Source organism: Nerophis ophidion, linkage group LG01, assembly GCF_033978795.1.
Source record: "Nerophis ophidion isolate RoL-2023_Sa linkage group LG01, RoL_Noph_v1.0, whole genome shotgun sequence".
Lineage (NCBI taxonomy): Eukaryota > Metazoa > Chordata > Actinopteri > Syngnathiformes > Syngnathidae > Nerophis > Nerophis ophidion.
Genome location: NC_084611.1, coordinates 36,661,003 through 36,688,734, shown reverse-complemented (window position 1 = coordinate 36,688,734; position 27,732 = coordinate 36,661,003). Strand labels below are relative to the sequence as shown.

At 40.6% G+C, this 27,732-nt stretch overlaps 1 protein-coding gene across 3 annotated transcripts in view; it reads left to right on the top strand.

The window, feature by feature from the left end:
• Nucleotides 1-27,732, top strand: part of LOC133553595 (netrin receptor UNC5C-like) — a 581,431-nt gene that overhangs the window by 519,547 nt on the left and 34,152 nt on the right. For all 3 annotated transcript variants that reach the window (XM_061901982.1, XM_061901975.1, XM_061901992.1), the window contains 4 exons: nucleotides 2,227-2,418; nucleotides 11,991-12,091; nucleotides 15,419-15,554; nucleotides 15,663-15,750. In XM_061901982.1, coding sequence (XP_061757966.1) covers nucleotides 2,227-2,418; nucleotides 11,991-12,091; nucleotides 15,419-15,554; nucleotides 15,663-15,750 — 517 coding nt within the window. The remainder of the gene's footprint in view (nucleotides 1-2,226; nucleotides 2,419-11,990; nucleotides 12,092-15,418; nucleotides 15,555-15,662; nucleotides 15,751-27,732) is intronic.

The following is a 27,732-nucleotide window of genomic DNA, read 5'->3' as shown; positions in this document are numbered from 1 at the left end:
CGTCGTACACCCTAGACAAGTCGCCACCTCATCGCAGGTGTACGTTTCAGACTTCATCTTAAACCACACTCCCCTGAGATGCTTAAAGTGGTTTGTGGCGCCCTCAAGTGGTCACTGTCCAGACATTCTCGGTGAAGGCGCTAATGGGACCGCACAGGCCTTCACATTAGGTACACATCTGATCGAATAAGATAAAAAAAATTGAAAAATGTATTTTTTACTTAACTTATTTTTCCTTAAAAATATTCTGCTTCCAAGACGCATCAAAGGCACGCGTTTGTTTGATGCGTTCCCTCCTCTTTTGACCTGTGTTTCCCCTTCCCCATGTGCCCTCCTTTCAACATTCCTCCCCACTCATTAGCTCCCTCCCGTCTCACCTTCTTGCTTCCTTTCCGTCACCAGAAACTTTTAAGAACACCTTCTCCCTACTTTTTTTTTAGATCCAATCGGGGATGACTGAACATGGGCTTTAAAAAGCCGCGTTCCTGCGGAGAGGAGACCCTTGTAAAATAATTAACAACCTTATTAAGACTGAAGAGTTTTATGAAAGGTGTCTCAGGCCGGCCGTGTCTAGACAAATGGTCTTATTATCACTCATGCCGCAGGGCTCTTTAAAAAGATTCATTTTCATTCTATGGACGTTGTCCTTTAAGTCTGAAAGGTGCTCTGAGTTTGAAAAAAAAAATGCATGTCAGAATTAGATAATGTCATTACATATTGATAAAGTAGAGGAGTTTGCCACTTTTTCTTTGTCCTGTCCTTGGGGGAGGTAATAATTGTCATATAGTTTACTGTTGTGTTTTAAGATTGCACTGTCACGGACAGGGCTGTTTCTAATATTTTGACTAGAGATGTCCTGTTAGGACCTGATCAAGGAGGTGACCCCAGGATGCAGAGACGGGAGGCAAGGTAGAATTACAAAAAGTGGAATATTTAATAAGTCCAAAAAGTGTAACAAAAGACGATGGGGCAGAAGTGCACACCATGAATAAACAGACAAAAACAGGTTCCTCAGTGGTCGGCGGGGAAAAGGCCAGGGCGCACTGAGCACAACAAAAAGTCCAACACAAAATCCTCTTTACCTCAGGGGGGCGAGCAAGCAAACACAAAGAGGTGAGGGATTACATGAATAAGGAGAAACAACATAGTCATCATTGTCACCGACGTCCCACTGGGTCATTATTGTCACCAATGTCCCACTGGGTGTGAGTTTTCCTACCGAGGATGTCGTGGTGGTTTGTGCAGCCCTTTGAGACACTAGTGATTTAGGGCTATATAAGTAAACATTGATTGATTGATTGATTGACCAGGACTGACGAAGTGAAACAGGCACATGCACGTGGGTTGTGCAGGAGACAACAACCGGCAGGACCCAGCTGTCAGTGACGAGCTTAAATACTCCTAGGTAGAGATATGTTGCAGGTGTGCCTCGCTGGGGACTAATTAATTGAAGAAAACAGACACCATAAAAGAGAAGGCAGGAAAATGACAAAACACAACATGTCCGATAATGTTGATATCATCGGCTGATAAATGCTTTAAAATGTAATATCGGAAATTATCGGTAGAAGTTTCAAAATGTGAAATTTATGACTTTTTAAAACGCCGCTGTGTACACGGTAGTCAATAAACATTAAAGGCTGCCTTTGCGTGCCAGCCCAATCACATAATATCTATGGCTTTTCACACACACAAGTGAATGCAACGCACACTTGGTCAACAGCCGTACAGGTCACACTGAGGGTGGCCATATAAACATCTTTAACACTGTTACAAATATGCGCCACACTGTGAACCCACACCAAACAAGAATGACAAACACATTTGGGGAGAACATCTGCACTGCAACACAACAGAACAAATACTCAGAACCCCTTGCAGCACTAACTCTACAATATACAAACCCCGCTGCCCTCTACCTCAGCCCCGCCCAATTCAACCTCCTCATGCTCTCTCAGGGAGAGCATGTCCCAAATTAAAGCTGCTGTTTTGAGTCATGTTAAAAAAAATAATGCACTTTGTGACATCAAGAGAGACTTAGCAACTATGGATGACATTATTTGTTTGGGGACTTGACTGAAATGCAGACACACTAACTTGTAGGTATACAAGAAACGGGGCAAACCTTTGACAAAAACTTTAGTCGTAAACTGATTCATGCAAAAAGCAGGACGTACGAGTTCATTTCTGCTTCGTTAACGCTGAGCCTTTCCTCTTCGTCTCCAGCTGCTCCGAGCACAGACGACGTGGCTCTGTACGTGGGCGTGGTCATCGCCGTCATCATGTGCCTGGTCATCTCTGTCATTGTGGCGCTTTTTGTGTACCGCAAGACGCACCGTGACTTCGACTCGGACATCATCGACACGTCGGCGCTGAATGGAGGCTTCCAGTCGGTCAACATCAAAACGGCCAGATCAGGTAACGAGATTATTTTCTGTCAGAAAGTGTAGTTTTTTTTTTCTAAGTGTCAAAAAGTAGTTTTTTTTTCTAAGTGTCAAAAAGTCGGAATTTTTTTCTGTCAAAAAGTCTGGATTTTTTTTCAGTGTCAAAAAGTCTGTTTTTTTGTAATTGTCAAAATTTCGAGACTTTTCCTGTCACAATATTGGGATTTTTCTGACAAAAAAATCCAGATTTTTTTCTGACAAAAAATTTGGATTTTTTTTCTGACAAAAAATCTGAATTTTTTTTTTACACAAGTGTCAAAAAGTCTGGAATGTTTCCGTCAAAAAGTCGTTATTTTTTTTCCAAGTGTCAAAAAGTCTGGATTTTTTTTTCAAGTGTCAAAAAGTTGTGATTTTTTTTTAAAGGTTCGAGGGGGTTTTAAGTCTCAGAAAATCTGTTTTTTTTAAGTGTCAAAAAGTCAAGATTTTTTCTGTCAAAAAGTTGGGATTTTTTTCTAAGTGTCAAAAAGTCGGGATTTTTTGTAAGTGTCAAAAAGTCGGGATTTTTTGTAAGTGTCAAAAAGTCAGGATTTTTTTTGTCAAAAGTCGGGATTTTTTCTGTCAAAAAGTGGGTAATTTTTATAGGAGTCAAAAAGTCTGGATTTATTCTGTCAAAAGTCTGGATTTTTTTTAAAAGTTGGGATTTTTTTGTTAGTGTCAAAAATTCGGGATTTTTTTTAGAAAGGTCGAGGGTTTTCTAAGTCTCAAAAAATCGGGATTTTCTTTAAGTGTCAACAAGTCGGGATTTTTTCTGTTAAAAAGTCCGAATTTTTTGTAAGTGTCAAAAAGTCGGGTTTTGTTGTGACAAAAAGTCGTTACTTTTTCTAAGTGTCAAAAAGTTGGGATTTTTTTCCAAGTGTCAAAGTGGGATTTTTTCAGTGTCACAAAGTCGTTATTTTTTTCTAAGTGTCAAAAAGTCGAGATTTTTTTCTAAGTGTTAAAAAGTCGTTATTTTTTCCAAGTGTCAAAAAGTCGTTATTTTTTCCTGAGTGTCAAAAAGTCCACATTTTTTCCAAGTGTCAAAAAGTCGGGTTTTGTTGTGTCAAAAAGTCGTTACTTTTTCTAAGTGTCAAAAATTTGGGATTTTTTCTAAGTGTCACAAAGTCGTTATTTTTTTTCCAAGTGTCAAAAAGTCGTTATTTTTTCTAAGTGTCAAAATGTCATTATTTTTTCCAAGTGTCAAAGAGTCGTTATTTTTTTTGGAGTGTCAAAAAGTCTGAATTTTTTCCAAGTGTCAAAAAGTCCGAATTTTTTCTAAGTGTCAAAAAGTCGGGTTTTGTCGAAAAGTTCTTTTTTTCTAAGTGTCAAAAAGTCGGGTTTTGTTGTGTCAAAAAGTTGTTGTTTTTTCTAAGTGTCAAAAAGTCGGGATTTTGTTACGTCAAAAGTCGTTATTTTTGCTAAGTGTCAAAAAGCTGTTACTTTTTCTAAGTGTCAAAAATTCTGGATTTTTTCACCACACTAACTACCATTGACCACATGATCAGGGTCATCGTTATGTGTGGAATAAATGAGCTTAACGGACTACGCCTTTTTGGGGGGTACTCACGATCCGTCATTGGACGTTGTCGAAGAGCCCTAACAGAAGTGGGAGTTTACCTGTTAAAAAAAGTTGTGTTCACACTAGAGTTGTCCTGATCCGATCCAATTATCAATGACTCATAGGCGCAGGAAGACACAATTACATTTCCTGATTCCTTCGTATTCACAAGCGGGACTTGCATCGATTCCAGGAGGGTGTGTATCTTACCAGAATTTGAGAGCAAGCTGCATCAAAATGTCCAATGGCGACGTGCTTTTCACCACTGCATCTGACACTTTGCATTGGACTTGTTGATTTGTGGCTTAGATTCAGCTGGTCGGCCATGGAAACCCATTCCATGAAGCTCTCTGCGTACCGTACGTGGACTAATTGGAAGGTCACATGAAGTTTGGAGCTCTGTACCAACTGACTGTGCAGAAAGTCTTTGCACTAGACGCTTCAGCATCCGCTGACCCCTCTCTGTCAGTTTACATGGCATACCACTTGGCGGCTGAGTTGCTGTTGTTCCCAAACTCTTCCATTTTCTTATAATAAAGCCGAGGGTTAACTTTGGGATATTTAGGAGCGAGGCAATTTCACGACTGGATTTGTTGCACAGGTGGCATCCTAGGACAGTTCTACGCTGGAAATCACTGAAAGCGGCCCGTTCTTTCACAAATGTTTGTAGAAACAGTCTCCATGCCTAAGTGCTTGGTTTTATAGACCTGTTGCCGGGCGAAGTGATTAGGACACCTGATTCAAATACTTTTGGCAATATAGTGTACCTTAATGTCGGACTGCGGGATTGTCGCATACACAGTTGAGGCTTTACGCTGCAAAAAAAAGCTTATTATTCGATCTTCTGAGTAGAAATGATCGCTGCCTAAACTGGTTTCAGAATATATATACATATTTTTTTAAATTAAAGAATTTTGGTGAATTTTAACTTTCGAAAAAATATGCTTGTCTTATTTCACAATACCGTCGGTAGTCTGTAAAACATTCTGCTTACTAAACAAGCTGCAGAAGATAAAGATAAAAGTACCATCTAGCTCTCCCCTTTGAAGGAGTCGTTTCCTCCCCAGTTTTGCACATTCAGGTCAATCACTCTTCCCATCCGTCAGCAATCTTGCCCACTTTCATCTTTGCTTGTACCGCCGTCTCCGTCTATTCCTGACGGCCGCCGAGGCGACTCCATCGCGGGCCGCTCCCCTTTCCCCTTGTTAAAGGAGAGCCAGCATTCCTTCCTTCGGCATTGGCATGTGTTTCCAGCAGGGAAATGGAGAAGATCGCGCACATTAGCGCACAAGCTCTGCTTACCAGAAATGCCGGGTAATTTTGGGATTGATCGGGATATTGCTTACATCATGAGAATGCCTTTTATGTTGAGAATAATGCGGTACATGATGTAAATTTCTTCGTTTTGGAGCAATTTATTGCTGCCATTAACTCAAAGAAGGTTCAAACGGACGAAAAAAATCTAGCCTAAAACAACAGACATTAAAATATTACAAACCCTGTTTCCATATGAGTTGGGAAATTGTGTTAGATGTAACTATAAACGGAATACAATGATTTGCAAATCATTTTCAACCCATATTCAGTTGAATATGCTACAAAGAAAACATATTTGATGTTCAAACTGATAAACATTTTTTTTTTTGCAAATAATCGTTAACTTTAGAACTTTAGCAACACGTGACAAAGAAGTTTGGAAAGGTGGCAACAAATACTGATGTAGTTGAGAAATTCTCATCAAACACTTATTTGGAATGTCCCACTGGTGTGCAGGCTAATTGGGAACAGGTGGGTGCCAGGAATGGGTATAAAAGCAGCTTCCATGAAATGCTAAGTAATTCCCAAACAAGGATGGGGCGAGGGTCACCAATTTGTTAGCAAATTGTCGAACAGTTTTAGAACAACATTTCTCAACGAGCTATTGCAAGGAATTTAAAGATTTTTACCAACTACGGTCCGTAAAATCATCAAACAGTTCAGAGAATCTGGAGAAATCACTGCATGTCAGCGTTGATATTACAGACCTTTGACCCCTCAGGCGGTACTGCATCAAAAACCAACATCAATCTCTAAAGGATATCACCAAATGGGCTCAGGAACACTTCATAAAACCACTGTCAGTAACTACAATTGGTCGCTACATCTGTAAATGCAAGTTAAAACTCTATTTTGCAAAGCGAAAGCCATTTATCAACAACACCCAGGAACGACGCCAGCTTCGCTGGGCCCGAGCTCATCTAAGATGGACTGATGCAAAGGGGAAAAGATCCCTGTGGTCTGACGAGTCCACATTTCAAAACAGAACAAAGAGGAAAATAACCATTTGGATTGTTATAGGCGCAAAGTTCAAAAGCCAGCATCTGTGATGGTATGGGGGTGTATTAGTGCCCAAGGCATGGGTAAAAGGCGCCATTGATGCTGAATGGTTCATACTGGTTTTGGAGCATCATATGTTGTCATCCAAGCAACGTTATCATGAACGCCCCTGCTTATCTCAGCAAAACAATGCCAAGCCACGTGTTACAACAGCGTGGCTTTGTAGTAAAAGAGTGCGGGTACTTTCCTGGCCCGCCTGCAGTCCAGACATGTCCCCCATTGAAAATGTGTGGCGCATTATGAAGCGTAAAATACGACAACAAGACCCCGGACTGTTGAACAACTTGAGCTGTACATTAAGCAAGAATGGTAAAGAATTCCACTTTCAAAGCTTCAAAAATGTGTTTCCTCAGTTCCCAAACGTTTATTGAGTGTTGTTAAATGAAAATGTGATGTAACACAGTGGTGAACATGCCCTTTCCCAACTACTTTGGCATGTGTTGCAGCCATGGAATTCTAAGTTAATTATTATTTGCAAAAAAAAATTAAGTTTATGAGTTTGAACATCAAATATCTTGTCTTTGTAGTGCATTCAATTGAATATGGGTTGAAAAGGATTTGCAAATAATTGTATTCTGTTTATATTTACATCTAACACAGTTTCCCAACTCATATGGAAACGGGGTTTGTAATTACCCCAATATGATACGATATGTCCCAATCCAAACTTTTATAAATACCGTTACTGTCTGAGCAAATAAGTTAATCAATTGTGTCACTGAACCAACTAACTCTCTTAGAACACAGTGATTGTTCTATAACAGACAGAGATGGTTTAATGGGGCGTTCATTGACCGCTGAACAGAGTAGGACAACACAACGTCCGCCAAAAATAATAAATAATAAGAATACATTTTATATGTTACAAACTTTTCATTTAAATACATCTTAAATTGCTACAGTACAAACTGATATTTTAAACCATAAAAGCTTAACCAATAAAAACAGATCAAAGACTAAAACACTATGTGGGGGGTGTGGCCTGCGGACCTGCAGTGAAGCGGGGTGTGCAAGGACCAGCTTCGAGATCACCGACAGGGTAGATGAGTAGATGGCCACGTTTGACTAAAACACTATGTCGGGTGGAGGAGGGGTGGCCTGTGGACCTGTAGCGAAGCGGACTGTGGCAGGACCGACTTCGAGATCAGCGACAGGTGGTGGCCACATTTGCCTAAAACACTATGTGGGGGGTGGGGGGCTACTGCGGACCTGCAGCGAAGCGGGGAATGCCAGGACCTGCTCTGAAATCAGCGACAGGGTAGATGAGCGTAGATGGCCCACAGGTAAATGGCCACGTTTGACTAAAATACTATGTGTGGGGTTGGCCCTGCGTACCTGCAGCGAAGCGGGGCGTTCCAGGACCGGCTTCCAAATCAGCGACAGGGTAGATGAGCGTAGATGGCCCACAGGTAGATGGCCACGTTTGACAGGCCAACTACGCACGCACACACACACCCACACAAACACACACACACCCACACAAACACACACACACACACATAATTGTATTTATTACCTTTTTGAGACCTCCGGATAATGCCTACCTCTTTAGGACCACACTTTTGCACCTGTCGCTGATCTCGAAGCCGGTCCTGTCACACCCTGCTTCGCTGCACGTCCGCTGACCACGCCCCCCCCCCCCCCCCCCGCCCCCCCAACCCCAAAAACACACACACATCTATCGGTGAAGCATAAGAAACAAAAAAACATGCACAATACTGGCTTTGCAAACAGTTTTGTTATTTAAAAACAAGACTTGGTCAACAGGTTTTAGTGTGGGTGTAAATAATTTTTGAGCACATTCAACAATATCGCGATAATATTGATAACCATGATCATTTTGTTCACGATAACCGTGATGTAACATTATCATTACATCATTAGCTGTGACGTGTAGTAAACATGAATAATGCCTTGAAGTTGCAGTTTTTTAGGGAAAAACAGGACACGAGAGTCAGCCAGTCTGCACAGAAGATGATCATTTGTTACAAATAAGTTGGCAGCTTCAAGTGTAAACTGGCGTGTGATAGTTAATGAATACGGATGAGGAAAATGAGATTTAATGGCTTTGTGTAACGCAACGGTGTAATTTCAGGCTCCACGCCCGAACACGTGGCGCCGCAGCTGGTTAAAGAACAAGCGAGGGATTGTTCTAGAAAACAAATCCAACCTTTTTGTCGTCTTAATCCATCGTAAATGTTTACCATTTGTTGATTTCTACCTGTCCGTTGCTACCGCGGTGTTGATACCCGCGCACGTTGCACCGATTAGGAATCAGCGTGTTCTTTGTCCCTGCGGTGTGCTGTTTATGGTGGGATTGGGCGTCCGTGCGTGCGCACGCTGTCGTGTTGGAGCTGTTTTACATTGGACACGTGGATTTATTCATGGCAGCTGTTGAGTGGGAGGCCGGGAAGTGTGCTTGTGATACATGAAAAGTGTCAAGTTTACCTCCCATCACCTGGGACAACTCAAGAAGGAACCGTGTTGAACTCTCTTTTAGACATGTACTGTACACACACACACACACACACATACACACACACACACACACACACACACACACACACACACACACACACACACATACACACACACTCATGCTTGTATTTCAAACCTTCTAGAGACCTGTGGAAAAAAAAGGCTGTCACGCCAAATTTCTTCCCTCTACAACACCCCCCCCCCCCCCCCCCACATTTACTTCCGGGGTCATGATTAATACAGATGTTTTGTTAACGCTATATTATAAAAATGTAACGCTATATTATAAAAATACAGACGTTTTGTTAACGCTATATAATAAAAAAAAAATTGAAAAAAGAAAAAAACAATTTACAAACACAAGCTATGGGATGACGTGAGAGGAAACGTGAGGAAACGTGACCCCGGAAGTAAATGTGTCATCCCAGGGCTTGTGTTTGTAAATTTTTTATTTTATTTTATTTTTTATAATATAGCGTTACCAAAATGTCTGTTTTTTTATAATTTGGCGTTGTATTTTTATAATATAGCGTTAATAAAATGTCTTTATCAATCATGACCCCGGAAGTAAATGGGGGGGGGGGGTTTAGTGGGGAAGAAATTTGGCGTGACAAGGCCAACCTTTTTAGGACCACCCTTTCTAGATATATAAAGATTTGTATTCACAATATTAAAAATATATACATACTATGCAAATATGAAAAAAAGGCTTGTTGTGAAAAATGAGTTGGAATTTCACAAGAAAAACTTAACATTTTGGCAGTATTATAATACAAGTCCTTATTTTACTCAACGCAAGTCAACATTTTACAAGAAAAACTCAACATTTGAGCAATATCATGATAAAAGTTTGAATTTTACTCAATAAAAGTCGCAATTTTTACAAGAAAAGCTTAACATTTTGGCAATTTTATGAAAAGAGTCGTAATTTTAATCGACAAAAGTCACAATTTTATAAGAAAACTTAAACATTTTGGCAATATTGTAATAATAATCGGAATTTTTACTTGGCAAAATTATGACAAAACTTATTTTACTCAAAAAATGTCACTGTTTTACAAGAACTCCCAACATGATTGGCAGTATTGTGATAAAAGTCTGAATTTTATATGACAAATGTCACCATTTTGCATAAAAAGTCATAATTTTACGAAAAAATACATGGTAAATGGGTTATACTTGTATAGTGCTTTTTTACCTTTTTAAGGAACTCAAAGCGCTTTGCCATTATTTCCCCATTCACACACACACACGCACACACACACACACACACACACACACACACATGCTTGTATTTCAAACCTTCTAGAAACTTCTGGAAAAAATAGGCCAACCTCTTTAGGACCACCCTTTCTAGATATATAAATATTTGTATTTACAACATTAATAATATATACATACTATGCAAATATGAAAAAGCTTGTTGTGAAAAATTACTTGGAATTTCAAAAGAAAAATGTCACAATTTCACAAGAAAAACTTAGAATGTTGGCAGTGTTATAATAAAAGTCCTTATTTTACTCAACGCAAGTCAAAATTTTACAAGAAAAACTGAACATTTGTACAATATCATGATAAAAATTGGAATTTTACCCAGTAACAGTCGCAATTTTTACAGGAAAAGCTTAACATTTTGGCAATATTTTTGTTGTATATTTTACTCGACTAAAGTTAGAATTTTATAAGAAAACATAAAAATTTGGGCAATATTATGATAATAACTGAAATTTTTACTTTGCAAAATTATGACAAAACTCATTTTACTCCAAAATTGTCACTATTTTACAAGAACAAAAAAATTGGCTCACTGTGATGGAAGTCCAAATTTTATATGACAAATGCCATCATTTAGCTTTAAAAATAAATAATTTTACATAACTAGGTCATAATTTTACAAGAAAATATAGCAATAATACCAAAACAGGAAGAATATGAGAAATTTGTTCCAATTTTATAAGAGAAAAGTCAACACAATGTGAGAAAAAGACTGCTTTTATTTTTTTTTTATATATTTTTTTTTGTTTGTTATTGTTTTTTAATCTTTATTATTTACTTCAAGTTATTACAGTATGTCTGTCTATATATATTATATATATATATATATATATATATATATATATATATATATATATATATATATATATATATATATATATATATATATATATATATTTATATATATATATATATATATTTATATATATATATATATATATATATACATATATACACACACACATTTATTTTTATTTTTTAAATTAAGTTTGGCCTACGGGGGCGCATTTCAATTTCTCACACGCACTTGTTATTACATATGTTGGCCAGAGGGGGATCACTTTGAATTTTTACACACACTTGTTATTTCATATGTTGACCAGAGGGGGAGCACTTTTAAAACAGACACACAGTCAATTCGAAAAATCCCTACTTTTCGGGACCACCCAACTTTTGATATATTTCTTCCCCAGGGGTCAGCAAATGAGACATTATTTATTAGATGCATTGCTTTTCCGCATCGGTTCCATGATTTCGGTCATAACTTGTTCACCGGTCCTCATATGGAAGGTATTTTTTCATGTTGACGTCTCAAGAAGTGTAGAAATACAAGCACACACACACACACACACACAGGACTTGTTTAAAACATATAATACCTAAAGCAGTAGCAAGGAATTGTAGTTTGTTTTGCTCCAAGCTTCCTTTACCTTGATAGAGTGTTGGATGTTTTCACCATACACTACATTTTGGACAAGACTCAATATGTCCTGGTAGGTCCACACTTTATTGGGCGCATCTGTCAACAAATTATTTGTATTTGTTTTCCCATTAAATCTGAAAACTACAGATTGGTGGTACAGTTACATTTTACATTTTTCCATCTTATCCCGCCCTCAGCAATTGAAACATCAATTAACACAGTGTTTTTAATCCCACTCACATCCTTTGTTCTATTTTTTTTCTACAATTGTTTATCTTTTTTCATTTAGTTTTTTTACATCCTCCCCATTTCCACTCTCGGGCCTTACCGCCCACCCCGCCGACCGACCTGCTTACAGCCCCTCCTGATTTGACAAATGCCGCCGCCATGTATCGTGGTCCTGTGTATACCCTCCATGACGTATCAGATACAATCCTAATGACCAACTCTCCAATCTTAGAGCCCCTCCCCAACCTGAAGATCAAAGTGTACAACTCCTCCGGTCTGGTCACGCCGCAGGAAGACCTCGGAGGAGACTTTACGTCCAAACTTTCCCCTAAGGTAAAGTCAGTAGCATTGTCATTGCATGTTGTGTTATGCATCTGACGCTGATCTTTTAGAAGGGTATATATATATATATATATATATATATATATATATATATATATATATATATATATATATATATATATATATATATATGTATGTGTATATATATATTTATATATATATGTGTGTATATATATATATACATATATGTGTATATATATATATGTATATATATATATATATATGTGTGTATATATATATATATATATATATCTATATATATATATAGATATATATATATATATATATATATGCAGTGTACAGTAAGGTCTGATGGAAAGTGGATTAAAAGGTTCTCACTCACTTATAAAGACTGCAAAGAATCTTACTTCTATTTTAACTGCACTAGCTACCTGTTTGCTGTTATTGCTCTTATTAATTGTACTATATATATCAGATTTTTGGTGCATTGATAGAGTAGGTAATGGCAAATATTTTTTTGTTTTTGTTTGCCCTTGACTGGGTTAATGTGAGTAGCCGTTGGCTGTGTTGATGCGGGAGTAAACTGCAGAATCCTAATTGCTCTTTTTACATGTCACTGCTCGCACTTTACTTCATGAAATGCAAAGCAGCTCTTATTTTCTTCTCCCGCTTTTACCCTTCGGTGATTTGAGATCTTCCTTCTTCCAGCTGAGCCTCGTGGCAGCGCTGCCAGGCATGCGACAAGGCTTCCCTGCAAGACTTTTCAATGAAACGTGCCAGAAACAATATGTTACTTGCATGGAGCCGTATAAAAATGGCCAAAAAAACCCAAACTGTTTTTATTTAGCTTTGCTGCTACATTTAAAACCTTTGATAAATACATCACTGTAGTGTTTCCTTCATTTTCACGGGACTATCTTTCCCGTGGTAGGTACATTCCCGCAAAGTAGGTTTAGTATTTATTTTAAGATTTTCATGAATATGATATGCATTTAAAATTTTTATTAGCACTCCATATACACATATAAACACTTCCTATGCTCTTAAAACACTTCAATCTCTCTAAATCCTACAGGATGTTATTTTAACATGGATACATCAATGGGTACTCCCAGCTTAGTGTAATCAGAGGTACTTTAAAAAATCCACGATGCATTAATACCGTGGTATGGGAAATGTGTAGTGGCAAGGGAACACTGTACTGTAGTTTCAAACAAATGTTAATAGATTTATAGACTTATATTACTTAATATCTTTTTTTTTTTGCATTTTAAAGACAATTCATAAAAGTTTGAAAAAGGTAAACACTAGTAAATACTAGGTAGGTCGTGAGTTCAAACAGCGGCGGAGTCATACCAAAGACTCTAAAAATGGGACCCGTTACCTCCCTGCTTGGCACTCAGCATCAAGGGTTGGAATTGGGGGTTAAATCACCAAAAATGATTCCCGGGCGCAGCCACTGCTGCTGCTCACTGCTCCCCTCACCTACCAGTGGGTGGAACAAGGGGATGGGTCAAATGCAGAGAATAATTTCACCACATCTAGTGTGTGTGTGGCAATCATTGTTACTTTAATTTTTAACAAAAACTCAGCATCAAGGGTTGGAATTGGGGGTTAAATCACCAAAAATTGTTCCCGGGCGCCGCCACCGCTGCTGCCTACTGCTCCCCTCACCTCTTGGGGGTAGAACAAGGGTGATGGGTCGAATGCAGAGAATAATTTCACCACATCTAGTGTGTGTGTGACAATCATTGGTTCTTTAACTTTAAACAAAAACTCAGCATCAAGGGTTGGAATTGGGGGATAAATTACTAAATATGATTCCCGGGCGCCGCCACTGCTGCTGCCCACTGCTCCCCTCACCTCTTGGGCGGTGGAACAAGGGTGATAGGTCGAATGCAGAGAATCATTTCACCACACCTAGTGTGTGTGACAATCATTGGTACTTTAACTTTAAGTAAAACTTAGCATCAAGGGTTGAAATTGGGGATTAAATCACCAAAAAATGCTTCCCGGGCGCGGCAACCGCTGCTGCTCACTGCTCCCTTCACCTCCCAGGGGGTGATCAAGGGTGATGGGTCAAATGCAGAGAATAATTTCACCACACCTAGTGTGTGCGTGACAATCTGTGGTACTTTAACTTTCACAAAAAGTCAGCATCTAGGTTTGGAATTGGGGGTTAAATCACCAAAAATAATCCCAGGGCGTGGCCACTGCTGCTGCTCACTGCCTCTATCACCTCCCAGGAGATGAACAAGGGTTTGGGTCAAATGTAGAGAATAATTTCACCACACCTAGTGTGTGTGTGACAATCACTGGTACTTTAAGTAAAACTCAGCATCCAGGGTTGGAATTGGGGGTTAAATCACCAAAAATTATTCCCGAGAACGGCCACCGCTGCTGCCCACTGCTCCCCTCACCTCCCAGGGGGTGAACAAGGGGATGGGTCAAATGCAGAGAATACTTTCACCACATAGTGTGTGTGTGACAATCATTGGTACTTTAAGTAAAACTTGGCATCAAGGTTTGGAATTGGAGGTTAAATCACCAAAAAAATATTCCCGGGCGCGGCCACGGCTGCTGCTCACTGCTCCCCTCACCTACTAGGGAGTGGAACAAGGGGATGGGTCAAATGCAGAGAATAATTTCGCCACACTTAGTGTGTGTGTGTGACAATCATGGGTACCGTATTTCCTTGAATTACCGCAGGGCATATAGTATGCGCCTGCCTTGAATTACTGCCGGGTAAAACTCGCTTCGCAAAATAATTAGCGCATGCTTAGTATTACCGCCTGGTCAAACTCGTGACGTCACGAGTGACACTTCCCCTGTCATCATTTTCAAAATGGAGGAGGCTGATTTCAATACCGGTCATTTGAAATTGCATAAAGGAAAGAAGATTAAGAGCTATTCAGTAGGATTTAAGGTCCAAGCTTACATCACACTCAAATTTTTACGGCATGCCTTTGGTAAGTGCCGGAGTGAGAAGAGGTTTTAAAATAACTAGCGCATGCTTACTTTTACCGCATGCCTTTGGTAAGCGCAGGAGTGAGAAGAGGTTTTGAATTAATTAGCGCCCCGGCGGCAAGTCAAGGAAATACGGTACTTTTACTTTAATTTAACTAAACTCTTTGGAATTGTGGCAGTTGTATTAAAAAGTTGCTGCAAAAGTTGCAATATTTTATATCTTTTTGTCAATATCATGTTGGTGATTTTATGAATTTGTTATCAATTTTTTAAGTAAATCAGTAAATCAAGTAAATTTGACCCTTGACCTCAACCCCCCAGTTTGTCTTCAGTTTCTGTAACCAGAAGATCAAACATAAACCTAATTGACATGTGACCGCCATTTCCTAGGTAACGCAGTCTCTGCTCGAGAACAGCGACACGATGAACCTTCGCAACCAAAGCTTGGCCCGGACCCGAGACCCGTCCTGTACCGCTCACGGGTCCTTCAGCAACCAGGGAGGACACCTCATTGTTCCCAACTCCGGTAAAGACAAAGACGCTTTCGCGATAGTAAACCTACAATGTCAGCACACCTGTAGTGTCATAAAGTGATGCCTAAAATAACGTTTTTGTGTCTTCCTCGATGTTGCAGGAGTGAGCCTGCTGGTTCCGGCGGGTGCAGTCCCTCACGGGAGGCTGTACGAGATGTATGTGACGGTGCATAGGAAGGACAGCTCCAGGCAAGTCTTACCTTCTTTGCCCTCCACTCTTTTTTTTCTCCACCGCATGTCTCTCAAGTTGGCGTATGTCGCTATTTTTTTTCTCTTCATCCAAACATCTCTCGACATGTACAGTACACGTACCTTGTTTCCGTCATGTCCTGACAACTCGTTTGGACAGTACGGCCAAACAAGTTATTAGTCGCATTATTTACATGTTTGTCATCACTTCTGAAGCCAAAGTGATGCGCTCTATTTACATTGAACCGATACGGTACTAATTCCTGGTACCTGGGATTTGATACCGGTACTCAACAATACCCATGTTTAGTACTTTTGTGTGTTAATCAATCAATCAATCAATATTATTTATATAGCCCTAAATCAAACGTGTCTCAAAGGGTTGCACAAACCACAACGACATCCTAGGTTCAGAGCCCACATCAGGGCAAGGAAAAACTCAACCCTGTGGGATGACAATGAGAAACCTTAGAGAGGACCGTGGATGTCGGTGACCCCCGGGGCAATGGACGTCGAGTGGGTCTAGCATAATATTGCGAAAGTCCAGTCCATAGTGCAGCTAACATAATAGTGTGAGAGTCCAGTCCATAGTGGATCCAACATAATAGTGTGACAGTCGAGTCCATAGCGGGTCTAACATAATAGTGTGAGAGTCCAATCCATAGTGGATCTAACATAATAGTGTGAGAGCCCAGTCCATAGTGGATCTAACATAATAGTGTGAGAGTCAAGTCCATAGTGGATCTAACATACTAGTGAGAGTCCAGTCCATAGTGGATCTAAGATAATAGTGTGAGAGCCCATTCCATAGTGGATCTAACATAATAATGAGAGTCCAGTCCATAGTGGAGCTAACATAATAGTGTGGGAGTCCAGTCCATAGTGGAGCTAACATAATAGTGAGAGTCCAGTCCATAGTGGATCTAACATATTAGTGAAAGTCCAGTCCATAGTGGATCCAACATAATAGTGAGAGTCCAGTCCATAGTGGATCCAACATAATAGTGTGACAGTCCAGTCCATAGTGGGTCTAACATAATAGTGTGAGAGTCCAATCCATAGTGGATCTAACATAATAGTGTGAGAGCCCAGTCCATAGTGGATCTAACATAATAGTGTGAGAGCCCAGTCCATAGTGGATCTAACATAATAGTGTGAGAGTCAAGTCCATAGTGGATCCAACATACTAGTGAGAGTCCAGTCCATAGTGGATCTAAGATAATAGTGTGAGAGTCCATTCCATAGTGGATCTAACATAATAGTGAGAGTCCAGTCCATATTGGAGCTAACATAATAGTGATAGTCCAGTCCATAGTGGATCTAACATAATAGTGAGAGTCCAGTCCATAGTGGATCTAACATAATAGTGTGAGAGTCCAGTCCATAGTGGATCTAAGATAATAGTGTGAGAGTCCAGTCCATAGTGGATCCAACATAATAGTGTGACAGTCCAGTCCATAGTGGGTCTAACATAATAGTGTGAGAGTCCAATCAATAGTGGATCTAACATAATAGTGTGAGAGCCCAGTCCATAGTGGATCTAACATAATACTGTGAGAGTCAAGTCCATAGTGGATCTAACATACTAGTGAGAGTCCAGTCCATAGTGGATCCAAGATAATATTGTGAGAGTCCATTCCATAGTGGATCTAACATAATAGTGAGAGTCCAGTCCATAGTGGATCTAACATAATAGTGTGAGAGTCCAGTCCAAAGTGGATCTAAAATAATAGTGTGAGAGTCCAGTCCATAGTGGATCCAACATAATAGTGGGAGTCCAGTCCAAAGTGGATCTAACATAATAGTGTAAGTGTCCAGTCCATAGTGGATCTAACATAATAGTTTGAGAGTCCAGTCAATAGTGGATATAAAATAATAGTGTGAGAGTCCAGTCCATAGTGGATCTAACATAATAGTGTGAGAGTCCAGTCCATAGTGGATCTAACATAATAGTGAGAGTCCAATCCATAGTGGATCTAAAATAATAACGTGAGAGTCCAGTCCATAGTGGATCTAACATAATAACGTGAGAGTCCAGTCCATAGTGGATCTAACATAATAGTGTGAGAGTCCAGTCCATAGTGGATCTAACATAATAGTGTGAGAGTCCAGTCCATAGTGGATCTAACATAATAGTGAAAGTCCAGTCCATAGTGGATCAAAAATAATAGTGAGAGTCCAGTCCATAGTGGATCCAACATAATAACTTGAGAGTCCAGTCCATAGTGGATCTAAGATAATAGTGTGAGAGTCCAGTCCATAGTGGATCTAACTTAATAGTGTGAGAGTCCAGTCCATAGTGGATCTAACATAATAGTGAGAGTCCAGTCCATAGTGGGGCGGCATAGCTCGGTTGGTAGAGTGGCCGTGCCAGCAACTCAAAGGGTTGCAGGTTCGATTCCCGCTTCCGCCATCCTAGTCACTGCCGTTGTGTCCTTGGGCAAGACACTTTACCCACCTGCTCCCAGTGCCACCCACACTGGTTTAAATGTAACTTAGATATTGGGTTTCACTATGTAAAGCGCTTTGAGTCACTAGAGAAAAAGCGCTATATAAATATAATTCACTTCACATCTAAGATAATAGTGTGAGAGTCCAGTCCATAGTGGATCTAACATAATAGTAAGAGTCCAGTCCATAGTGGATCTAACATAATAGTGTGAGAGTCCAGTCCAAAGTGGATCTAACATAATAGTGTGAAAGTCCAGTCCACAGTGGATCAACATAATAGTGTGAGTATTGTAATTTTGACTTTGTTAATTGGTTCTACTGAAGCATTAATTGTTTAATGTTTCAGAGACTTTATCTATCAACCACAATTTATGTTTTTGTTAATCCAAGGATGTTTTTACATTTGGTGAAAATCCACACTATTCAGAGCTAAAAAAGAAATTAACAAATAAATAAATAAAATAGTCCAGCCTTTTAAAAAATATGCAAACATCCCGGATTGGTATTATTGCATGAATTTTCATGCCGGTGGCTATTCTGAGGCTTAGTCTGTTTTTCTTTTCCATGGCATGTCCTATATAATCCTCTGCTACCAAATGCAGTGCATGAGTCCCTCTCTGCAGGACATTTGAGAGGAAAATCTTTATTCCAACTCCATAAATGGTGTATATTTTCAGTACCGGAGGCCTCACAAGGTAGAGAAATGTAAAAAAAAAATAATAATAATGAGTGAATTATGTTGTATATGTTCTGCTTTGAACTAAAAAATAATGTTTTTTGTAAGAAAGTGGCCAACAAATGCATCCAAAACATTCCAAACTCCAAAATGATTCAACACAAAAAAACACACAAAAAAACATAAACCATTGAACGGGAAATGGTTGCAAATCAAAAATACTGCTATCCCATAAACACTGCGGCATCAAAAACAAATGCTGCAAATGGCAAAAATACATGCCAGACTTGTTGCAACTCCACACAAAAAACAGACGTTTACAAGACTAGAAAGGGATGCCAGACCTGAGGGATGCATGTGTCTCTGCAAATACAGGAGCTCAAAAGGTATTTCCTAGGGGTGTACAAAACAATCAAGTTAAACCAATGACTGATTTTTGTCATGTCTGTGTGATCATGTTTTGTTTTAGTCATGTTCGGTTTTGTTTTTGGACTCTTTGTGCACTTTTGTCACCATAGCAACCCACTAGTTTCACGTGTTGAGTCTCACACCTGTTTTAACTGATCATGTCACTGCTATTTAAGCCGGTCTGTTTCTGTTGTTCGTCCTGGCAACATCACCATCTTTCACCATCGATCAGCCTTCTCCCTTCATGCCATACTGTCTATACTGTCCATAGTTTCCCTCCTGCCCATGCCACGTAAGTTTCTGGTTTATTTATGTCACAGTTATTGAGTTTTGTTTTTTGTCCATGGTTCTGCCTTTGTGCTAGTTTTTGTTTTCATAAGTCAAGTTTGTTCTCCGCCATTGTGCGCGCCTTTTGTTTGCCTTTTTTGTAGTTATAGTGTTAAAATAAAAGATGTCTTTACCTTCACGCCTTGCCCGCTCCAACTTTCGCTTTGCACCTTGGGAAAACAATCCACGCCTAAGTCCGAGTCGTGACAATTTTAACTTTAGAGAAATAGATATGTAGGTTGGGGAGCCTCTGGATTGATCTAGATTTAGTATGGATGGGTTGGAAAGTCATGAATTGGTTTATTGTAGATCTGATACAAAATATGGCCGCTCGAATCTCGCGAGACTTCTCTGATGACGTAATGCGAGAGTACCGTTCTTGTTTTTCGACTGACGACAGAGCAACACAGCAGACAGCACTGAAAGACTTCACAAACAACGCACCTCCAAATATTAAATAAAAAAACGTTAATGTTTCAATTGGATAAAAGTACAAAGTACCTTGGAGTCTTGTCACGCCACCTCTTTTTATTTGGACTTTGGTTGGGGGCGGGCGTGGTTGGGGCGTGGTTAAGAGTCAAGTATTTAATATATGTATATATATATATATATATATATATATATATATATATATATATATATATATATATATATATATATAAGAAATACTTTACTTTCAGTGAATTCTAGCTATATATATATATATATATATATATATATATGTATATATATATTTATATGTAAATAAATAAAATAAGTATTTGAATTTCAGTTTTCATTTATTTACACATATACGCACACATAACACTCATCTACTCATTGTTGAGTTAAGGGTTGAATTGTCCATCCTTGTTCTATTCTCTGTCACTATTTTTCTAACCATATGCATGTACAGTAGAATGCAATATTGTCCTGTTTAAGAGTGTCACAACATTGCTGTTTACGGCAGACGAACTGCTTTTGGGTAGACAAAAACGTGACTGCTGTTGTTGTGTGTTGTTTCCGCGCTGGGAGGACGTTAATGAAACTGCCTAACAATAAACCCACATAAGAAACCAAAAACTCACCCTCGATCATTCTACAGTTATAACGTCATTGGGCAGACACGCTGTTTGTATTGTGGGAAAGCGGATGTGAAAACAGGCTGCCCTCACTCAGGTCAGCATGGAGCTGGAGGCCACGGCCCCTCCAGCTCTGCCTGAATTTTAGAGATTTTCGGGAGAAAATTTGTCCAGGGAGGTTTCCGGGAGTCTCCCGGAAAATCCGGGAGGGTTGGCAAGTATGTCTGGCCGTCCACCACGAAGCGCAACCGGCACCCACACCGTGCAAACGGAGCGCGCAACAGCAGGAGGGAGTATGGCAGATCCCGAGGCATGACCCGTGTGACTCTCCCTCTGCTCTTTAGCTGCAGGTCCGCAGGCCACGCCCCCAGCCACAATAACAATTAGCGGAGAGACAGCTCTTGTCTCAAAACACTCTTAACTTAAGCTACCACTGATCCTCAAACAGCAAACAAATAATGTGCACTTTTATCCTGATCTGCACCAACTTTCTGTTGGTTCTCACTTAGCCTACCCTAGTTGTGTAAAAAAAAAAAAGTCGTTTTTGCTTTGTTATATCAGCAAATGATTACTTTAATAATTGTTTGCGATATTCTCTTCTTGCATGGTGTTAGAGCCAAATACACTTTCTGTCTGTCAAATTGATGACGTCACTAAAGGGGTTGGCTCCAAGGCCAAGTGCCTGTCTATTTAGGGAGGAGTCGGGATCTAGCCCAGGTGTTGCTGAGTAGAGGCACAACAGTTTTTGACTGTGCCAGGCTAGTGTTTGTTGGCTCCCGTGTATTTTCAGTTTTTGTACAAAGTGTGTAATATAAATGTGACTTTATGATATTAAATATTTTTGTTAAACATGGACACAATTTTGGACATCAATTATTAGCCGGCTGCACACGTCTGAACTAGCTTCATTTATATTCGGCAACCAGTAGCAGTAGGACTTTACCGCTACATTTAAGTCAAAAACTACCTCACCTAAAGGCAGGTTGTTTATTGGGAAGCAACAAGCTGCGAGGCTTGTTTTGGAAGAGGATCGCACTTGCCCCTGTCAGTGATTGATTGGCAGCCGGCGGCGGAAGAAACGGATCGGCGAAGCGGCGGACACATTCCTGCAATCAACAGCAATCGACAGCTCCGGGTCCCACTGGAGAGCGACAGGGTCGCTCATCGGGGACAACAGCAGCAGCAGCACCTGCAGATCATCCAATCGGACCAAGCCGCGCGCGTGCGTGCCGTGCGTGGAGGAGGACACGGAACAGCGTTGATTGTGGTATGTTTTGGCGGGGCGCCCACTTTAAAAAAAAATAAGGCCATTGTTAAATTGTGTGCACACAAATACTGAAAATTCCTATTTATTGGTGACTATTTGACATGACATGCGCACGAGTTGAAAAACTTTGACTTTTCCAAATGGAGGAGGAGGAAGCACACGCATGCGCTGATGAACATAAACAGCCACAAGGGGACACTGTGGCTGAACGTGACAATGTTGGACAAGGGGTTGAAGGGAAAAACGTGTGGTAAAAATGACACCAAAAGCTCTAGGTCACAGAATTGAAAGTTTGTTCGGGGAAAGAAAATCCAAGTTGCAAAGACTCTCAATACTAAAATAGGGGGTCATTGCTGTGATAAATGACGAAACACGTTCACATGAGCTAAATCACGAATTTAGCAGGTTTATGGATTTATATCATGAAATTAGAAAAGTGCACATAACTTTGTTGTCTCTGTTGCCAGAATATGAGAGTACTAAACACGAGACATGGTACAAAGCAAAAATGTTGAATTTTGATGGTTTTATTGAAAAGGTTGACAGGTTGATGTGTTTTAAAAATGATGACGATGATGATGATGATGATGATGCGGTTGAAAATGAGGGTTCCGCTGTTGATGGTTTTGAGAATGAAAGTGTACAACCCCACGACAGCATTTCAAATGTTCCATCTATTGTTTTATCAAAGCCCATTGAATCCACAGTCTCAAACAAAAGCAAAATGTCTTCTGCTCGCAAAATAGCAGAGGCAGATAAAGCAGCACTTGTCGCCCGTGCTATTGCTTTAAAAGAGATCCATGCATTGGAGGCGCAGGCAGCAGCTCTAAAGAGGAAACAAGATGAGCAGGCAGCAACTCTAAAGAGGGAACAGGAGGAACAAGCAGAGGCCATAAGGAGGAAAAAGGAGCAAATGGAGTTGGATGCTGAAATAGCAGCCCACAATGCTAAATTGTCTGTCCTCCATGAATAGATAGATAGATAGATAGATAGATAGTACTTTATTGATTCCTTCAGGAGAGTTCCTTCAGGAAAATTATAATTCCAGCAGCAGTGTACAGAGTTGAGATCAATTTAAAGAAAAAAGTAAAAAGTAAATAATGGGGGTTTAAAAGGAAACAAAATAGAGAAATATTACAAAAAGAATTTAAAAAAAACAATGGGAATAACAATATAACAGTAAAATAAGAATATAACAAGACAAAGTAGGCAGTAGTGACCATGTTATGAAAACGTATTGCACTGTTAATGTTTTGCATCCCCTGTCATCCTAATACCCCCCGTCCCCCGTCCCAGAGAGGAGTTGTACAGTCTAATGGCGTGTGGGACAAAGGAGTTTTTGAGTCTATTAGTCCTGCACTTGGGATGAAGCAGTCTAGCACTGAACAGGCTCCTCTGGCTACTGATAACGCTATGCAGAGGGTGACTGGCATCATCCAGGATGCTCACTAGTTTGTCCACAGTCCTCTTCTCTGCCACCGTCACCAGTGAGTCCAGTTTCATTCCCATTGTAGAACCGGCCCGCCTGATCAGTTTCTCAAGTCTGGAGCTGTCCTTCTTAGATGTACTGCCCCCCCAGCACACTACCATGTAGAACAGAACACTGGCAACCACAGACTGGTAGTACATCCACAGGAGTTTTTTGCAGATGTTGAAGGAGTGCAGTCTCCTGAGGAAGTACAGCCTGCTCTGTCCTTTCTTGTACTGGTGGTCCGTGTTAACAGTCCAGTCCAGCTTATTGTCCACCCAAACCCCGAGGTACTTGAACGAGTCCACGGTCTGTACCTCAACTCCCTCGATCACAATAGGTTGTGACCGTGGACTCGACCTCTCAAAGTCAATGACCAGCTCCTTGGTCTTTGACGGATTGAGCTGCAAGACGTTCGCGTGGCACCAGACAACAAAGTCCCTCACCAGGTTCCGAAACTCCTCCTCTCTGCCGTCCCTGATGCACCCGACGATGGCCGTGTCATCCGCGTACTTCTGGATGTGACACAGCTCTGAGTTGTAGCAGAAGTCAGCGGTGTACAGGGTGAAGAGAAGAGGGGCCAGCACCGTTCCCTGCGGTGCTCCGGTGCTGCTGATCACAGTGTCAGACGTGATGTCCTTCAGTCTGACGTACTGTGGCCTGTCATGAAGCCAGTGTTGCCGGCAGGAGCAAAAAGTCTGATGGAATGGAGTCCTATCATAGGCAAAGGACAAAACAGAAAAAAGGGCCTGCTCCGCCTGTACAACAACTTAAGCCATCTCTTAAAGCTGCTCCTTCAGAGCCTCACACAGCCAAGAATGCCCCAAACAAGGTCCATTCACACCCTCAACCAAACAACCAACCACTTCGCTCATCAATTTTGGATCCTGTGGAAAACCAATCAAGGCAAAATTTACCTCAAGCATCTCAATCATTTCAAGGCAACACAATACCAGGTGAATTCTACACTGTATTACAGAGGCAAAATGAAATGATGGCACTAAAATAAAGTACTATCTATCTAATCCTGGTTCAAGCACAAACCTCCCAATTACTTCCACACAGACAAATTCCGTTTTTTGAAGTTGACCCATTGCAGTTTCAGGCTTTCATAAAAGCTTTTGAATATTGTATAGAGGCAAAAACCAATGATCGTGGTGACTGCTTATATTATCTGGAGCAGTTTACCAAAGGACAGCCCAGGGAGTTGGTGCGCAGTTGCCTCTATATGCCTACAGAGAGAGGCTATGCTACAGCAAAACGCCTACTAAGGGAACACTTTGGAAATCCTTCAAAAATAACAGCAGCTTACCTGGACAAAATTAGGGTATGGCCAAACATCAAGTCTGAGGATGTAAAAAATCTTCAAGCTTTTGCACTGTACTTGCGAGAATGCTCAAATGCCATGGATGAGCTGCAGTACTTGGATGAGCTCAACATGCCAGCTAGCATGAAGATGCTCATACAAAAGCTTCCATACAAATTAAGGGATCAGTGGAGAGGAAAGGCAGCGGACATTGTTGACCAACAAAAGCGACGTGCTTGTTTCACAGACATTGTGAAATTCATTGAACAGCAGGTCAGAATTGCTTCATATCCTGTCTTTGGCGACATTCAGGACTTCCCTCAAAATAAAACAGTAACCAAACCCAAGCCTATACATCAAAGCAAATCACAGTTCAGAAGGAACAGTTTCGCAACTCATGTGACAGTTGCCACTAGACATAAACCGGCTCCACACCTCAATAAATTTGTGAACACCTCCAAGACAAACTCTATGTCCTGTCTTTACTGTAAAAGTGAACATGCATTGGAGGACTGTCCAATACTGGAAAATAAGGCACAGAGGGAAAAGCTTGACTTTTTAAAGGAAAAAGGCCTGTGTTTTGGTTGCCTGTGCACAGGGCACCTGAGCAAGAGTTGCGACAGGCGCATCACTTGCTTTTACTGCAACAAGACACATCCCAAAGTGCTACATATTGACAGGAGGCATCTGGAAAGTGGAGAAAATAGCCAACTTCCAAAGGTAAAAGCAGATATTTACATTACATCATCAACTTGTGGCCATACAGGGGCTGGAAACTATGGAATTTTACCTATCCTGCCCGTTCAAGTGAAGTACTCAAAGGGCAGTAAGATAGTCCAGACATATGCTTTCCTAGATCCAGGAAGCACAGGGACCTTCTGTTCTGAGCAATTGGTGAACATGCTGAACACAGAAGGCCGAAAAACAAAAATCCACTTGCGCACCATGGGGCATAGTAAGGTGGTCCCGAGCAGCATTGTAAATGGTCTGGAAATCTCTGAGCTTACTTGTAGTAAGTTTTTTTGAGCTTCCTGATGTCTTCACTCAAAGGCAGATGGCCGTGTACACTGACAATCTGATTAGTGAGGCACAACTTGATAAGTGGCCTTGCCTCCAAGGCATCAAAATTCCTCGCATAACTGCCAACGTGGACCTGTTAATTGGTACCAACGCCTCAAAGTTAATAGAACCACGGGAGGTGATTAACAGCCACGGAGATGGACCTTATGCTGTCAGAACCCTATTGGGGTGGGTGATTAATGGGCCATTACAAGGCAATGACACGCATAATAGGAGCACCACAGTTACTGTTAACCGCACAATTGTTAACAGTTTGGAGGAACTGCTTATGAACCCGTACATGCATGATTTCAATGAGCAGGGACCCAAAAATCAAGAGGATATGTCAAAAAAGGGGAAGAAGCCCAAGACAGAGAAGCCCAACAGGAAGACACCAAAAAGAACACGGAGCGCAGATGACAATGACGATGAAAGAAAAGTCAGTCGAATGCGAACAATACGCCAGGCAGCCTCCAAGGCCGTGTCAAAACAGCGGGAAATCCTTCTGGGGGACGAAGGCCGTGAGGATGGAGAGCAGGATGACCCAGAGGAAGCTTACCTGGATCCTGATGAGTATGGCAGTGAGGAAGACTTCATGGTGGAAGATGACGAGGACAGCAACTATGGCAAGTCCAAAAAGAGAAGAGTTCCCCGAAAGAGGAGGAAGAAAATGACCCTGAGAGTCCTTTGGGAGAAGAAGAGGAGGAAACTGAGAAGAAGAAAAGCTCTCCTACCCCCAAGGTGACGAAGAAAGCTGATGGCAAGGAGTAGGAAAAGAAGACAGCTACAGTCTACATGTACTGTTGGTAATAAATTACCAGTATTGGATGTGCTTGAGGAAATGAAGGCTGTGAATGTGAAGGCATGGAGTAAAATAACTGCATTATTGCAAAAAGGGAACATAAAACCTTAAGAGTGTTTGTTTTAGTATTATGGCTCTATTTTTGTTTTATTTATTTCAAATTGAATTGCTCTGTTCATCACGCCAGTAGCAATTAGGGGCTGGTGTGTTAAAGCCAAATACACTCTGTCTGTCAAATTGATGACGTCACGAAAGGGGTTGGCTCCAAGGCCAAGTGCCTGTCTATTTAAGGAGGAGTCGGGATCTAGGCCAGGTGTTGCTGAGTAGAGGCACAACAGTTTTTGACTGTGCCAGGCTACTGTTTGTAGGCTCCCGTGTATTTTCTGTTTTTGTACAAAGTGTGTAATATAAATGTGACTTTATGATATTGAATATTTTTGTTAAACATGGACACAATTTTGGACATCAATTATTAGCCGGCTGCACACGTCTGAACTAGCTTCATTTATATTCGGCAACCAGTAGCAGTAATAGTATAGGACTTTACCGCTACACATGGTAATAGACCTTCAGTCAGTGCTGCAAAATGCACGATTACACATCAGCAATGGCCTAATGGATTAAGTGGCAACCCCTGTCTGCATTAGATAATGTGCCAAAGACCGCAGTACAGTTTGGCTCCTTGATGGAATGTTTACTTCATCTTCTCCTGCCCACGTCAACTCCTTCATGAGTCATTAATGAGCTCCAGCAGCGCAATCGATAATACAGCACAGGATTAGTGCTGCTTCAAGCAGTGCTGGCCAAAACAACAACAAAAAAAATAAAATGGCACTTATAAGTCTAGACCGCTTACAGGAACTGGATGGCACTTTCAAGAGACGTCCGTATTTTTACTTTCCTTGCCAGCCAACAGTTCAATGGGGAAAATGTTTTGCGTTACGGCAAGGAACGGCCTGGGGCTAATTTTTTTTTATTGACGCAAGTATGTAGAAATACTTTTTTATATGCAAAAATGGGAAAAATTGAGCAAAAAGGCAAAACATCAGGAAAACAAAGTAAAGAGTTGATACTAGCGAATAACATTAACACAAAGCTTTTTTTTGTAAATAGATATGTAATATATTTGGGTGTACCCCGCCAATCGCCCGAATGCA